Below are 16,380 nucleotides of genomic sequence, written 5' to 3'. Positions count from 1 at the left end.
CATAATTAATCTGACCAGTTTAAAAATAAATGTAGGGCGGAGTTACTTTTAGCATGCCAATATAGCCTTAAATAAGGATTTTGTGTCCACAAAAAAAGTTAAATGTGGCAAAGTGCTAAATAAGGGAAAGTTAAGTGAGGCTCTTCTGTACACCTCCACTACTGTATAACGGGAAGATCACGGGTTCTGCGCTACGCCAGTGACACTGGAACATCGTGTTTGACTAGTGAATCTTCTTCTTCTTTCGGCTGCTTTTCTTTTCGGAATGAAAAGGAATATTTTACATTTTCCATTTGGACACCACTGGTCATCTGCAAGTACCTTACCCGTTTTATATCGTGGAGTTGGCATTTTAAGCGAACGTCAGGAAAGTGGTTTGGTAGACAGTAGAACTGTAGAGACCTTCAAATAGCGAGTTGATGTTATTTTGAAGAAGTTAAGTTTCATGTCAGGTTAAGGGCTGAATGCCCTCTGGGCCTTTTCCTTAGATTGTTGGTATTGTTAAGTCATCACAAATAAGGGAAAATATCAACCCATGACATGATATGTTATTGAATGGTTTAGGAGTGGGCGTGTCTTCCTGTTTCGCGTTTCCTTGCTGAGCTTTTTGACCTTACTGGCAGCCCGTAGACGCTCCGCTTTCGCGCTTGGTCCGTGCCGTCTCGAAGGAGGCACTTGGAAGATGGCGGAAGCGACCCCGCGGCCAGGCCGCTTCTTTTGCCACCGCTGCTCGACGGAGATTAGCCCACGTTTGCCGGTAAGAGCAGCTTCTTATAAACTCTTACCCGCTATGTGTTAGGAATTTGATACGAGGGTAGGTGTTATTTGACTGGTGCGAGTAGAACGTTTATCGTATAGTAGCAGGCCTCTTCCTAGGAGAGTGCACTTAGCACAGGCAGTCACTAGCTTGAAAGACTGAAGAGGAGCCGAGAGGCCACTGGAAAATATACCGGCCATGGATTGATGGGAGTGGGGATCACCCCGTGGAGTAGAAGGGACGCTGTTGTCATAACTTGATAATCAAGGCACAAGATCAGTGCTGTTTCGAATGAAACGAAAAGGTGGTGGTATTGAAACTGAATGAGATCTGTGGCTAATCAGTCCCAACACGAAACGGTAATCGCGGCTAGAATGTTCAAAAGCAATGAAAACTCTTCCACCGAGATATAGGGGCAGCTTATATAGGCGAGGTTTGTTCATGTACAACATGGGCACATACACAGGAAATCCATTGGGAGTGTTGGGATGACCTATCGGTATGTTTAAGGGGTTTATGTTGTCCTTAACAAGCGCAACAATGTACATTTGTGGCATAGTCGCCTTCTACGAGGGTGATCATTTTTTGATGTATGCTAGACCTGATCCCATTTATTACACAGGTCTACAAAAAATATTTTTTGTTTGCTTCTGGGAACTTCAGACCTTTTCTTCATTGATTTTTTTACACTGATTTCATGTATGAAATAGGAATTAAGTAAGCACGTCAGGTTTTTGAGGTACACATCATTGACGTTTTGACACTTTTGAATATAAATATATCAACACAATGTCTGGAGTTTGAGCTATGCCCCAACAATTTTTTTTTGATGTGTTTATTCTGAAAACAAACCAAAAGACGATACCGGAGACACGTTTAAACATGTTTATGTCAGTTTACCTCAATATCAAAGCGAGATCAGCGTGCTCAAAAAATGTTTGAGGCACTTGCTTTTGCGCTTGTACTGCACATAATCTCTCTTTGCAATAACTAACAGTAGTCACCCATCATACTCGGAGTGAATTTTCCCTAGCAGTTTTCCATAACCTTTATATCTTGATGAAATCTTTCCCCAAACCAACAATATTTTTCATTCAAAAATAACCATCTGAGTGATGGTTTGTTGGTTCCGCCACACCTTGGGTACAGGAAAAGACATTTCCTTTTCCTTGCCATTCAGCCACTGTGTTAAAACCTGAATATCAAATAGTGCAGCAAACATGAGGTGCCCATACTTTATCTTGGTCACCAAGTTTACAGCCAAAGTTATGCTTGTATGCAGTTTTAAGTCTGCTGGAAATATTCTTTTGCTGGTCTTGTGGAGTAAATTGTCTGCAGACATAACAAAAATGGTCAGGGTCGTTAACACAACTTCTTCTGCTCATGCCTGGAAACTAGTTTAAAAAGTTCACGGTAAACAAATTGACAAAAACACTTTTTAACAGCAATTTTCAAGTTAATGGTGAATCTGGATGTCCTGGAATGCAATGTTATGTTAAAGAAACAGTAAAACCGACTACCAACTGCAGTGTCATGTCTGAGTTGTGTCATTATGCATTAGAGTCATATAAGACTTGGTAATCAGTACCAAATATTTTTCCGCTAATTAAAAATTTTAAATAAAATGAATAATGACAAGGTAAACAATTCACAGCTGTTAGTGAATTAGTTTATCTCCGTGGCATCCCTAGTGGAATTACTGGTATTTATTAAATTGTTTATCCGCCTTTCTGTCCAGTCACACTAGTTGTTCAAGACCTGGAACATCAGAACTAAAAAACAGGACATGCTAGACGAAAACAGATTTCAGATTTGGAGTCAGTAAGTGAAATTTGTTACAGTACAGGTGAATCCCAGTAGCGAAATGCTTGTTCACCAGTGTTACTTTTTGCTGATCGTGATCCACACATTTCTGCCATTTTTCCCAATTGTGTGTCCTGTACTGCCTTTTTCTTTCAGCATGTGCCCTTCAGAGAGGGACAGCGTAGTAGTCATTTTAATTTAACCAGCTCGAATAACTAATGAAATAATTAAATAACTTAAATAAATAATATAAATAAATATAATAATAAATAAATAACTTAGTTGTTTAAACCCAAGATCTGGGTATTTTTACAGGCAAGATCCAACCTTCTCATCATTTAGTGCAGTTCAGTTCATTTTTGCATGGCACTCTGACAAGTTCTCAGGTAAAATGCATGTAGATTTTACAAATGACTACATTCAGCATTAGTACACACAAAGACAGAGATTTGTTAAAATACATAGAAAACAAAATAGAAACTGAATAACAAATGGAAGCAAACTATTTGTCCATTGATTGTTGAACGATAGTTAGTTGACAACAGATTAGAGGAAAACAAAAACTCCAGGCCCCGTGACCCTGTGTTTGGATTCAGCGGGTTGGATAATGGATGTATGGAAAAACTCCAGGCAGCAGCATCCCTTGAGAAAATAAGTAATCAGGGTGAGGGTGGGGGGGGGAGTGTCCACAGTCAATTGTAAAAGATAAATCAAAGACAAAGTCCTGGAGATCTTAGCCAATTAGCTGCCTGCTCCCACCTGGGCATTCTGTAGTACAATGTGCTGGAGTGCCCAGTCTGAAGAAAGAAATCTTTCCACTTGATAATTCCAGTACTTTTTTATCTGATATGACTTTTTCATTGGTAGAACAGCAGCTTGGTAGTAAGGATAAGGTACCAAGCAGCATATCAGGTTGCCAGGTAGAGACGAGCAATAGAGTAGGGTTAGTAATGGTTTACAAATGTTATGTTACTTATAATTTTGTACAAATGATAAACACATTATGCACAGCTGATCGGTTCTAATCAGGGAATGCTACATTAAAGTAGTGAGTCTTCAGCATGGATTATGTGAGACTAAAGGGACATCTCTTATGGTAGCAGGCAGATCATTCCACTTCCCTGGGGCTGTTTAACTAAAAGTTTGACCTTCCACTGTTATTGCTTTTTACCCTACCCCACCATAACCTATTGTCTGTGGGGTAGGAACAAAAGCTTTAGATTTGTCAAAAATTTCAATCTTCATTTTTTGACAGATCTCAACATTTTAGGGGCCCCTGATACTGAAAACATCTGTGTGTGTGTGTCCTGTGTGTCATGGTTTCTTCAGGGTGGTCCAGAGTTAAAAAAAGCTGGACGGAAAAATACCAAACTCGAAACTTCAGCTTGTTATGAGATGACAACGTGTTGGTTAGTTTTTGAGCCAAAACGTGCAAGAGAAACAGGCACTCTAGTGGAACACTCAAATACCGTTGTTCTGCAATTAATTATGAATTCTTCTCAATAATTGCTATTGTAAGAACCTATTTTATGATCAGAACTATCAGCATTAGAACAATAAATAATTACTGAAATGTTATAGAATAGTTCAGGTAACTTGGTTCCTAGAGCGCAAAGCCTACTGACGCTCATTTCTGAATTTTTTTTTTTTTTTTTTTAATCCTTGGAATCTTAAGTAGGCTCACATCTTGATCTTAATGTGTTCTAGTTTGTAAGTATTGATAAGTTCAGATAAGTAAACAGGGCTTTGACTGTTTAAGACTTTATATGTAAGTCAATTTGAAATCGATAATCTGCTGCTTTTGCCATCAATGGGTAGTCATCTGCTCTTTAAGCCTAACCTAGTCATTCTTTGGCATATGCTAAATATAGTTGGTCCACCTCAGCATATTTTCCCTGTGTCATGCAACTTGCTAAACCATCACATCAGTTTCATTATATAATCGATTACCTACAGCACCGGAATCAGAACCTGAAGCCTTGTGATCATCAATTCCTACCCTTTTAGACTTTTATCTCATGATACTGGCAAGCTTCAGTCTGCTTCTATCTAAAGCATTTTGCTTTCTAAAACCCAATATTATTGTACTGTTGCTTCCTGGATTTCCTAAACATTCTTTTTGTTTGCCTATTTTTATGGCAAAATTTTGAACTTCTTCATAATTTGTGTCCTTTTTATATTGTTTTTGAAGGCACAAGACTGTGTTTTCCTCTTTGTAGTTTCATACAGATCATTTATCTGCCACAACTCTGGTCTCTTGTGAGGAGTTAACATTAACATGAATAAGTTGTGATCAGTAACTATATAATTTACGTTGTATTTGTTAGTGCATATGTGCAATCTAAAAAACAGACAGATATAGGCAAAAAAATATCTGTGTTTTCTGGAACTTTGACAATAATGACAATTTGATATTTTGCATCCTTTAATATTAATATTAAATTTAATATCCTGGTTTATAGGATATTAATTAGATTGATTGATTAGATTAATGGAAACAACAGTTAACGAAAACAGGTCTTATTTATTTACTTAACTGAAGTAAAATAACACAAAACATTAAAATCACCGAAGTGTTACTGAGATCAAACAATGTAAGTATGAGAAAACCATTTCAAAGTGGCCCTCAGGGTTTACACAAAAGACCAACAAACCTATTATAACAAGAACATTTTAAACAGAGACTTACCCATATTGTAAACAAGATATGAAGCCAAAAGGAATAACATACTAATCATAATTTAACTTCAGGGTGAGTATTTTAAATAAGGAAAGAAAAAAAAATGCTTTGAAATCAAGAACCCCCAAAAAAGATGGCTTGCCAACTAGAACATGCCCGATAGGGATATGCTTCTTACATAAGTAAAATAACACCTATGGGGTTCCATACTTCTGGTGTGCTGACCCTGTATGCCTGTGAGCTCGCTTTGCACACACTTTGTAGTCTACCCCGTTAGGTTACATCAGGCAGTGAATGCATGGACTCTCAAGGCTTGTTTTTGATTGTTTTTCGCAAAGTGAGTGACATACACGACAATCTCGGCTCGCACATTGTTAAAACAACAATTAAGATATTATTGTAGCTAATGCATATTGCGCACTACTATCAGATACACAACTTTATTACACATGACAAAAGGATAAAACAAACATTTAAGATAAAACTAACATTTAGTTTTTTAGATTTTTAATTCTAATTTAACTTTGCATTTAAACACAGTGGTAGAGACAAGTTTTACATCATCAGAACAAGAATCTCTTGTCCAGTAATGAAAACTGGAACATGAGCAAATTTTTTGTCTGTTACAGAACTCTTAGTGTTCCATTTGTGTCCATCTGAGTGGGTTTGGACAAAAGGTCCAAGGCTTGGATGGGAATGTTTATTTCAGTTGAATTAAAGACGGATGTTAAAACATTGTGACAGGTAGTCTTTGAGCTCCCCCCCCCCCCCCCCCCCCCCCCCCCCCCCCCCCCCCCCCCCCCCCCAACAAGGCACAGTCCAGTTAATAAGTGCTTCACCTATCCTATAAGTTCAGCTTTACGTCTTTAGAGTTAACTAAGCCACATACTTGTAATCTCCCCAAACCATCTAAAATTGAGCTTGTGTACTTCTGTTTTGTGTATGTCAGATTTCCCCCTGGGGCAAATAAAGTTAATATTAAATTTATATATATTTAAGTTAATATATATGTATACAGTTTTTGAAATATTAGTCTTGAGGTTGTCCCATCTTGTGCCTGTGAATTTTCTTTGCTGTATCGTTTTCTTGTCTTCCTACATCTGTGCTTATGAATGAAAAATCTTCCCTACCAAATATGACTGTGATGCATGGATTTAATTGCATGTATTTTTGCTGTACTCTGCAATTGCTTCGTCCTGGGCATGACGTTAATCTGCATCCAGCCCTGCAAGCAGGCCCTCCAACTTACAGGGAAAACTTTTGGGTTGGTGGCAAGATTGGCCAGTTCCAGTGTGGTGCTGAGCTGTTACTTGCTGCACTCAGGTCCCAATTCAGGTGTTTTTTTCTGTGGTAGGTGCCGCAGCTCTCTATCAGCAAACAATTAGTTTGACATCCATCCATTGTCCAACCTGCTGAATCCGAACACAGGGTCACGGTGGGTCTGCTGGAGCCAATCCCAGCCAACATAGGGCACAAGGCAGGAACCAATCCCGGGCCGGGCTCCAACCCACCGCAGGACACACACACACACCAAGCACACACTAGGACCAATTTAGGATCGCCAATCCACCTAACCTGCATGTCTTTGGACTGTGGGAGGAAACCCATGCAGACACGGGGAAAACATGCAAACTCCATGCAGGGAAGACCCGGGAAGCGAACCCAGGTCTCCTAACTGCGAGGCAGCAGCGCTACCACCATCCTGAGATTTTAATAAAAACCATCTGTTTTGGATTTTTGTTGCTAGATTATTTGCCGAATGTGTCTTAGACTACTGGGAGTGATGTAATACTACTGTAATTTATTGAAGGAAATAAATTGGATATTACAGCCTTGAGTTCATGAATGAGTTTGTCTTTGTGAAGTCAAATAAATTTGCTTGTCATCTCCCAGGGCAACAGGTGTTTGCTATTTTATAAATATTATAGAAAAGTGATGCTTTAATTGAATTGCCAGCCATAATCAAAACTTCCATTCATTCAGTTTCTTAGCTTATTTCTTTTTCAGTAAGGCTGGAATCAGTAGTGGGTGAGGCAACAGTGCTTAGCTCTATCTTTTTCACTTGTATGTTTAACACCTTGTAACATGTCATTCTGGTTATTTTGAATCAACACCAGATCAGACTATGATTGTTTTTATTTTTGTCTCTGCTTTTTCAATAAATACACAAACATTGTAGTCTAGGTTCAGATTTTGAGTTGCTAGTTAGTTTTGTATTAAGTCTATGAAGCAGGGTGAATTATGCAATGGATATGCTATATTTTAGCTTTTTCTTGTCAAGTTTGTAGTTGGTTTGAACATTTATCAGTGCCTGTTATACAGACTGGTTCCCAAATAATAGACCATCGAGCACTGATGAAACATGGTGTCTCATGGTTTTTCCTATAGCATTATTTAAAAATTTTCTTCAAACGTTTCTTAAAAAGAAAAATGCAAATATGTGTATTCTTTAACAGTTTTAGAGGAAATTTGTTGTGGCCTTTTAGTTTGTTTTTGAATAAAAAAGTGTTTGTTTTAATACTGAATGAAGACTTCAGTTATAAACATATTCATTATTTTGTGAAAGCAAATGGCTCTTGCTGATCCAGTTTTGTTTTAACATGTGTGACATGTACTTTTGTCATCTGTATGCAGCAGGGCATTAAGTTCATTTCTAGAACAAGACTGATTTAACTCTTTTGTCACCTGAAATTGCAAATTTGCTGCTCAGCGCATTTGCTTTGTATTAGCGGTGGTTGTGTAGGAGCACATGCTCCCAACCTCTGTGTAGGAGTGCATTTGTTTTCTTTTTATCTTCATTGACAATGAAAATGGTTTCATTATTTGTGGTCAAAGCTATTTTTTTTTCGTTTTGTTACATAGTAAAAATTCACTTGCAGGGATTGTCATGATTTGGATGCTTTTGCATTTTTGTTGACTTGAAGTTATAATTGACAGTGTTTTTCTGAGTGTAAAATGCTGAAGTTGAAATATGTTTAGTATGGCATTAATACTTCAGGAATTGTTAACTATTGTAAAACATTAGAGAGAGGGATATATATATATATATATATATATATATATATATATATATATCATATTTTCTTATTAAAAAAGAATGCACAATTTTTGTTTATGATGCCCCAGAAAGTAAGTTTTTGTTAGCCAGCCTGTAGGTATGTGTTTATGGTAATAAAACGCATTTCATAAATCTCCAAAGAGTGAACTTTTCACGAAAGAAATGTATTTCGACTTCCTGTGTTTTTTGGTGGTCAATAGCAACACATTGCTTACTTTGACACTTTTTCCATTGATAGACCTATTGATATTTATTAAAATCAGAAACCTTTATCTCTGATTCATAAAAATATTAATACACTTAATTACTTCGTAGTAGCCATTTTATCAGCAATTACAGTTTTGATTCTTCTTCAGTAATTCTCTTCAAACTTGCACACTTGGATTTTGTCAGTTTTTCTCCATTCTTCCTGGCAGATCCTCAAAAGCTCAGTTTGACTGGATAGGAAGTATCTGTAAAGTTGTTTTGAGGTTGTCTTGGCTGTTTGCTTTGGGTCTTTGTTGTGCTGAAGGGTGAACCATGGCATGCACTCTGGAACAGGTTTTCTTCAAGGACCCCTCCATATTTGCCTGAATTCATCCTTTCCTCAATTCTGATCGGTCTCCCTGTGCCTGCTGCAAAGGAGAACCCCTTAGCATGATGCTACTATCACGTTTCACCTAAGAGTTAATATTAGGCAGGTAATGAACAGTACCTGGTCTTCACCAGACATAGTGCTTGGAGTTCTGCCCAGTGGGTTCGGTTTTTGTCTTATCAAACCAGAGAGTCTTTTTTTTCCCCCCTCGTGCTCTGAGAATAGTTTATATACCTTTTACTCAAGACTGGGTTCCATGTAGCCACTCTACCATAAATGCTTGATTGATAGAATACTGTTAAGATGGTCATCCTTCCAACAGGGTCTGCGGAGTGCAGGCAGATGCTCTTTAATGCAGGTAGCAGTGTCTCCAAACTTATTTCATTTCTCAATTATTGAGGCCATTGTGCTCCTAGAAACACATAAAGGTTCACAAATGGTTTGTATTCCTTATGCCACACCACAAATTAACGACAAAGGTCTACATAAAATTCGTTGGAGTTTATGGTTTTGCAAGGTAAGATGTGGTTCTCAAATGAGAGTACACATTTGGGAACAACCCATTTAAAAAGTGTATAGTGAATAGCAGTGAAATCCTGCGCTACAAAGGTTCAGCCCACAGAGTGGTATAAAGCACACAGACTGGAGAAGTTGGGGGCTCATGTTTTAAGAAGAAGCCCTGCGGGTGTAGTATTTGCAGCACAGGATTTAACCGCTGTTCTATTACACACTTTGTTAAAGGGTTGTTCCTAGACGTGCATTCTCATTTAAGCATGGCATGTGGCCCTGCAAGACTATGAAAGGTAAAGTTTTTAAGACAATGGAAAGATTTGCAATGATGTTTGGAGGTGAGACATTGACAGTGAAGGGAACACGGGAGAAGAAGTTAAATATAGCAGATGTGAGAATGTTGAGCTGAATATGTGGAGTTAGGAAAGGACAGAATAAGAAATAGGACAATCACAGGTACCACAGAGAAGTGGTGGAGATATCTAACAAAGTACAGGAAAGTAGATTGAAGTGGTATGGACGTGATGAGGAGAGACAATGAATATATGGGCAAGAGAGTGATGGGAATGGAAAAACATGGCAAAAGAAAGCGAGGGATGCCTAAGTGGAAGTGGATGGATAAAGTAAAAAGATTTGAAAGAATAGAATCTGACTGGAAGGAGGTGCAGGACCAAACAGGATGGAAAAGGTTGACCAGGCACATTGTCCTCTCAGAAGTGGGGAAAGATAGAAGACTAAGAAGTAGAAGACTGAGTTCTGTGACAATAGAGATAGACAAACATACACACACACACAGGCTATTGCAGTAACTGGGCTCCACACGTTTGAGAAGTGTGTGTGTGTCTGCTGCAATATCTTTCTGTCATCTTAACTGTTTCGTCACCGTATGACATAACAGCAGATAGAGTGTAGATAAGCATTGTGGTCTATGGGTATACAACAAGTTAAAACTATGCAGCTATTTTGTTGTGGCTTGTTTGCATTTGCAATTAGATAGTAATGTTAAATTTCTTTAGTTATTTGTTTAGATGTACAGTTAGTAAGTGTATGTTGTGCAGCCTGTACTGGTCTTGTTAGGCAGAAGTGTTGATTCAGGTGTTTTGAGTACTGAAACTGCATCTATTTTGGCTGTTCATTATCAGCTCTATTAATGGTGTTCATTTAGACAGAGTGTGACACACTGAAATGCATATTTTGCAGTTCATATTTTCATGAATAAAGTTGCCAATTCATTCTTACTTCAACTCCTACACTATTGACGTAACACTGAACAACAGAATGCACATGCAGCACCTGTGACATATCGTTCACATTTACTGTTCGTCCATTGATAATGATCAGTCCCAATATGTAATGTGATGCTAGAAAAAAGTTTTTCCCCAGCATTAGGTTATTTTTAAAATGTGCAATGTGCTCTCTGCATTTGTGACAAACATTTATGTCTACAGGTCAAATAACATACTTTTGTTGGCCTTGACAAATGTTCATACAACATCATGTTAAACGAATTACGCCTACACTTTCCACACTGAGTCTCAAAAAAAGTGACTGTTGCAAAATTTCAGGTCTCAACTCTGTTTAGGTGAGGCTCGACAAGAGTGTAGGTGTGACATCATTCATATGGTCGAATTCTGAGTCAGTGCGTCACCTGGTTTTCAAGTGGGTAGTTGTATTGTGTGCAGATAGTGTACTGCTCGAGTTTCATAGCAGTTCTCAAAGTTTACTTTGAGATGAACAAAAAAGGAGAGAAACTGTCTGTTTACGATGAAAGAAAACTTCACAATCATGGAAAAACTTGATTCTAGAATGAAGAAAAATGACATGGCAAAAACACTCAGAATTGTACCTTCATCTTCATCTGATTTCTCATTTTCATTCCGTATTTTGATACCTGTATTTCTATTAAAAAAAGTTACATCTAAAATCTTATTTTCATTCTGTAGTCTTACCTGTATTTCTATTTAAAAAAAGTTAAATCTTACGTCTCATTTTCAAATAAAATATTTTTTGCAGTTTAAGAAGCGCTGTTTTTTTTTTTTTTTTTGTACAGGCATTGTCAAGCTTGGGTCACAAAGGTGAGTCTAGGTTTTCAAGGAAAATACACATACTTTATTGAGAAGGCAGGTACAGTCTCAAAACTTCATTCAAAATATTGAGCTGTTACTTCAGCACTCAAGTACACGAGAGAGGAGCCGTGATATGGCCAAGCATGTGACACGTGACACTGCTTTAGCTCCCATCTTCAGATTAGAAGAGCACTAGTAGCTTGGAAGCACCACTGATCTAGAGAAGACGGATCAGGAGAGTGAGAGGAAGCGCAGGTCAAACCCTGTTGTTAAATGTTTTAAACATTGTACAACAAGCACATTATTAGATAAGCTTGATCTTGCAGAGGACAACCAATTACTTTGCCCTTGGTTTACCGTTTACCAGATGCAGCAGAGCAGCTACAGAGCAATTCTTCTGCCACTACCATTAGAGATGGCCAATCGCCAGTGAACCTAGTCACAATAGTATACCTATTTTCCCCATATTTGTTATAATAATGTATTTGTATGGTCCCATTAGTTTTTTTTTTTTTTACTTTTACAACTGTATTTCACCTGTAAAAGGGTGGGGTTTTTTTTGTTTTTTTGGAGACTCTTTGACTGTAGGTGGTTGTACATAAACAGTAGCTTGCTGTCTGTCAGGCCAGGTTAATGAGAACACATCAAAATCACTGCCCGTACTTTGAGAGCTGCCTGCATGAGGCGTTGAATTGGTTTCGAAATATGACACTTGGTAAGTTGTCTAATTGTTCCCAACCAGTTTTAAGCAAAATTTATTCATGGTTGTCTCTAGATGTATATATTATACATCTGGTTTCGGTGAGACTATGGACTTCATGGCTTAGTTTTAGTCCTGACATAGAGTGTGAATTATGTAACTTTATATTCACAGCAGGAGTGGACAAATCTGTAGTCCAGATGCCTGGGACTATCAGTTTTTAATTACAGACAACTAACCTACAGACTCACAATTAACAGACATGACTCCTAACAGAAAATAACACCTTCATCTCTGGAATGCTGGAGGTTGTGAAAATGTTTCTTACTAAAGCCTAAAGACTGCAAAGTGTGAACAAACGACCTAAACCTCATTCTTATTAACTTCAGACCCTGCTTAATGGTCCAGGAGTTTAATGCAGCTGTATATATAAATCATTGGCTATGATTAACTAATGGTGTATAACATTGTAAAGGATTTACTGCACTTTAGAATAGCCCTGAAGGTCAAACTGATATTTGTGATAGAGAAACTAATTTGCTGTGGTCTAAATTAAATCTGAAAACAGAATTTGAGAATACAATATTAAGTATTTAAGTTATTTTTTGGTAATGTTTTTGTGTACATTGGAATAAAAACTGTGTGTCAACATGATATAAACCTTTAAAAATCATGTTTTTTTAATATTCTTTTCTAAAATGCTGATTGTGTTTATACTGTGGTAGAAGTAGTGCTATGCACTTATGTACTACTAAACTTTACAAATAAACATTGCTGTAAAAAGTGGCTGATAACCCTTCACCCCCAGATATAAAGTTAGACTACCAGGTTTGCAAAGCATGTAACCCAGCAGACTGCCATATATGCATTTACAATTTGTCCACCGCTGCATATGTGTCTTTCTAAGTGATGTTCAATCAGTTCAGTTTTGCTGCAGGTGGGCTCCTTTCAAAGAGTGTCAAAAATGAATAAAGCAAACAGGATGCACCTGGCCACAATTTGGAGTACTAGAGCAAACGGTCTAAATTCTTATGTAAAAATGTGAGATTTTAGTTTAGGATTGTAATGAATTTGCAAACCTTTTCACTTTGTCATTATGTGTTATTGAGTTACATTGCTGGATAAAAATAGTAAATTTATCCCTTTAAAATTTGCAACATGCTGAAGTGCGCAGAAAGTGAAATGGACTGAATACAGTAATCCCTCCTCCATCGCGGGGGTTGCGTTCCAGAGCCACCCGCGAAATAAGAAAATCCGCGAAGTAGAAACCATATGTTTATATGGTTATTTTTATATTGTCATGCTTGGGTCACAGATTTGCGCAGAAACACAGGAGGTTGTAGAGAGACAGGAACGTTATTCAAACACTGCAAACAAACATTTGTCTCTTTTTCAAAAGTTTAAACTGTGCTCCATGACAAGACAGAGATGACAGTTCCATCTCACAATTAAAAGAATGCAAACATATCTTCCTCTTCAAAGGAGTGCGTGTCAGGAGCACAGAATGTCACATAGATGGAGAAAACAATCTCTAGCAAACAAATCAATAGGGCTGTTTGGCTTTTAAGTATGCGAAGCACCCGCGGCACAAAGCTGTTGAAGGTGGCAGCTCACACCCCCTCCGTCAGGAGCAGGGAGAGGGAGAGAGAGACAGAGAGAGAGAGAGACAGAGACAGAGTTTGTTTTTCAGTCAAAAATCAATACGTGCCCTTCGAGCTTTTAAGTATGCGAAGCACCGTGCAGCATGTCGTTTCAGGAAGCAGCTGCACAAAAGATATCAACGTGAAGATAATCTTTCAGCATTTTTAGACGAGCGTCCGTATCGTCTAGGTGTGCGAACAGCCCCCCTGCTCAATCCCCCTATGTCAGGATCAGAGAAAGTCAGCGCAAGAGAGAGAGAAAGTAAGTTGGGTAGCTTCTCAGCCATCTGCCAATAGCGTCCCTTGTATGAAATCAACTGGGCAAACCAACTGAGGAAGCATGTACCAGAAATTAAAAGACCCATTGTCCGCAGAAATCCGCGAACCAGCAAAAAATCCGCGATATATATTTAAATATGCTTACATATAAAATCCGCGATGGAGTGAAGCCGCGAAAGGCGTAGCGCGATATAGCGAGGGATCACTGTACTTTCTAATTCCCCATTCCACTAAAATCTGTTTCTTCAGAACACTACAGAGAGAGAGAAATAATGTTTCACGTGTGTGTTGCATATTGTTTTACAGTTATGTTTTGCACTGCAATTGCTATTGATGTAGGGTTTATCACTTGTTTTTGGATAGATTGGGTGAATGGCAGGGGGTGGGAGCAGGAGCAATGTCTGTGTCTTGCTATCTGTAACTCTAATGTATTGACCATTAGTAAGTTGGGCTTTGTTTTTACATATTTTTCGCATACTTTTAAAAAAAATTTATGCTGTCATTGTGTTTTCCTGTGTAGTGGAAATTGGCAAGGAAGGGGGTTTTTTGTTCATTTTTGGATAACTTGGGTGAGTGAGAGCCTCAAGGTGTCATTATGCAGTCCATTGGGCATAAACCGTTTCTCTTTGTGGCACAAATCATTCCTTTATTTGTCAAGATGTTTTTATTATTGTAAATAGATATAATCTTAATTTTTATGTAGTTATATCTTGTCATAATTGGTCATAATTGAATAAACATGTTGTTACATACTGCAAGTTATGCTGGCAACATGGTTCCTTCACCAGACTCTTATATTTTGAAAGAATATTGCCTGCCCTTTAGTAAGACACCAGCAAGCCCGCGATTCTCGAAAGAATCGCAAATCCAAGAATGGCAATCACTTTCTGTTCCCTCCGATATTTGGAGGGATGAAATATCATGGAGGGTGGGTGCGTCCTGGGAAAGTTCATTTAATGAAATAAACATATTTGTACTAAAGTGGTTTCTTTTTGGAGCTGTGACTCATCTGGTTCTGGTGTTTCAGAAGCGTGTTGTAGGCGCCTTCATTTATTGTTTTTATCCATGCAGTCTCTTTTTTGTTTTTCTATGGCTGTGTCGTCAGCAAGAAGTTGTTTGCTGACGGCGGCAGATTCGCATGCTGAAGTGACCATGGCGGCGGATCCGGGCATGGAGGGCTACATTACTAAACAAACGTGGTATATGCGGTCGTGTTCGGGTGGCTGTACAACCTGGCGTGCACGCTTTACCTCAGGTTTAGTTCACAGGTCGTAGCCATGGTAAAGATTTCATTTAATTAAATAAACATATTTGTACTAAAGTGGTTTCTTTGTGTGGGCGCCTTTGTTCATTGTTTTTATCCATACGAGCTTGTTTACAGGTCGTAGCCATAAGGGCTCATGTTTGTATTACTAATCGTTGAGCTCCTTCCATTTGGAGCCGTGACTCCCTTGCCTCTGCTGTGTCAGAAGCGCGTTGTGGGCGCGTTCGTTCATTGTGTTTATCCATATGGGCTCATTTTGTATTTCCGTTAGTTGAGCTCTTTCATTGTGGAGCCGTGACGTCTTTGCTTCTGGTGTGTCTGAAGCGCGTTGTAGGAGCCTCCGTGTATTGTTTTTATCCATGCGGTCTCGTCTTTTTTGTTCTGTGGCTGTGTCGTTAGGTAGAAGTCGTTTACTGTTAGGAAGCATAATCCAACTTACATTTAATACTGAATTACCGTTATGTGATTCAAATATGCCACACTGACTGCTGGAACAGTGGATTAGAGCAAGTGTAGTTTACAGGTTGTGGTGTTTGGGCGCCACGTACTGACTTCCCAGAGTCAGTACGGGCTCGGTGTTGTATTACAAATCGTTGAGCTCTTTCCATTTGGAGCCGTGACTCCTTTGCCTACAGGTTGTGTTGTTTGGGCGGCACCTACTGACTCTGGGAAGCCGCTGCGTTTGACTCTGGGGTGCTGCGGCGCAGTGCGCATGCACTTCGGTGCGTCCGCCGTGCATAAATTAAACTGTCGTTTAGTAATATAGATATGGAATATGCAGTATACTATACATTCAAGTAGGCTTCTTGATGCTGTGTCACTTACTTGAAAACCATGAAAGTGGAGAAAGAGAATCTTTTCTTGTGCAGTTTCAAAACAATACATTAGATTCTTACTGGTTGTTCCTGACAGATTTACTGAAACTTTTATGGTGTCTGTAAATTTATTCCAACACTTACAAAAATAAGAATAGTGTTCAAAGTGCATTTTTTGGTAAAAACATTACTGAATTTTGCGTCTTTCTGCTGTAAAATATTATACAACACAAG

At 38.5% G+C, this 16,380-nt stretch overlaps 1 protein-coding gene across 1 annotated transcript in view; it reads left to right on the top strand.

The window, feature by feature from the left end:
- The first annotated feature begins 631 nt into the window (after positions 1-631).
- rnf126 (ring finger protein 126) overlaps positions 632-16,380 on the top strand; it is a 58,256-nt gene continuing 42,507 nt past the window's right edge. Inside the window, 1 exon segment of the mRNA XM_051934673.1 lies at positions 632-757. Within this exon segment, the coding sequence (XP_051790633.1) occupies positions 683-757 (75 nt within the window). The 5' untranslated portion in view covers positions 632-682.

The sequence above is a fragment of the Erpetoichthys calabaricus genome, chromosome 12 (genome assembly GCF_900747795.2).
Source record: "Erpetoichthys calabaricus chromosome 12, fErpCal1.3, whole genome shotgun sequence".
NCBI classification, from domain to species: domain Eukaryota; kingdom Metazoa; phylum Chordata; class Cladistia; order Polypteriformes; family Polypteridae; genus Erpetoichthys; species Erpetoichthys calabaricus.
The sequence above is the reverse complement of the archived record's forward strand: the minus strand, read 5'-3'. Positions and strand labels throughout refer to the sequence as shown.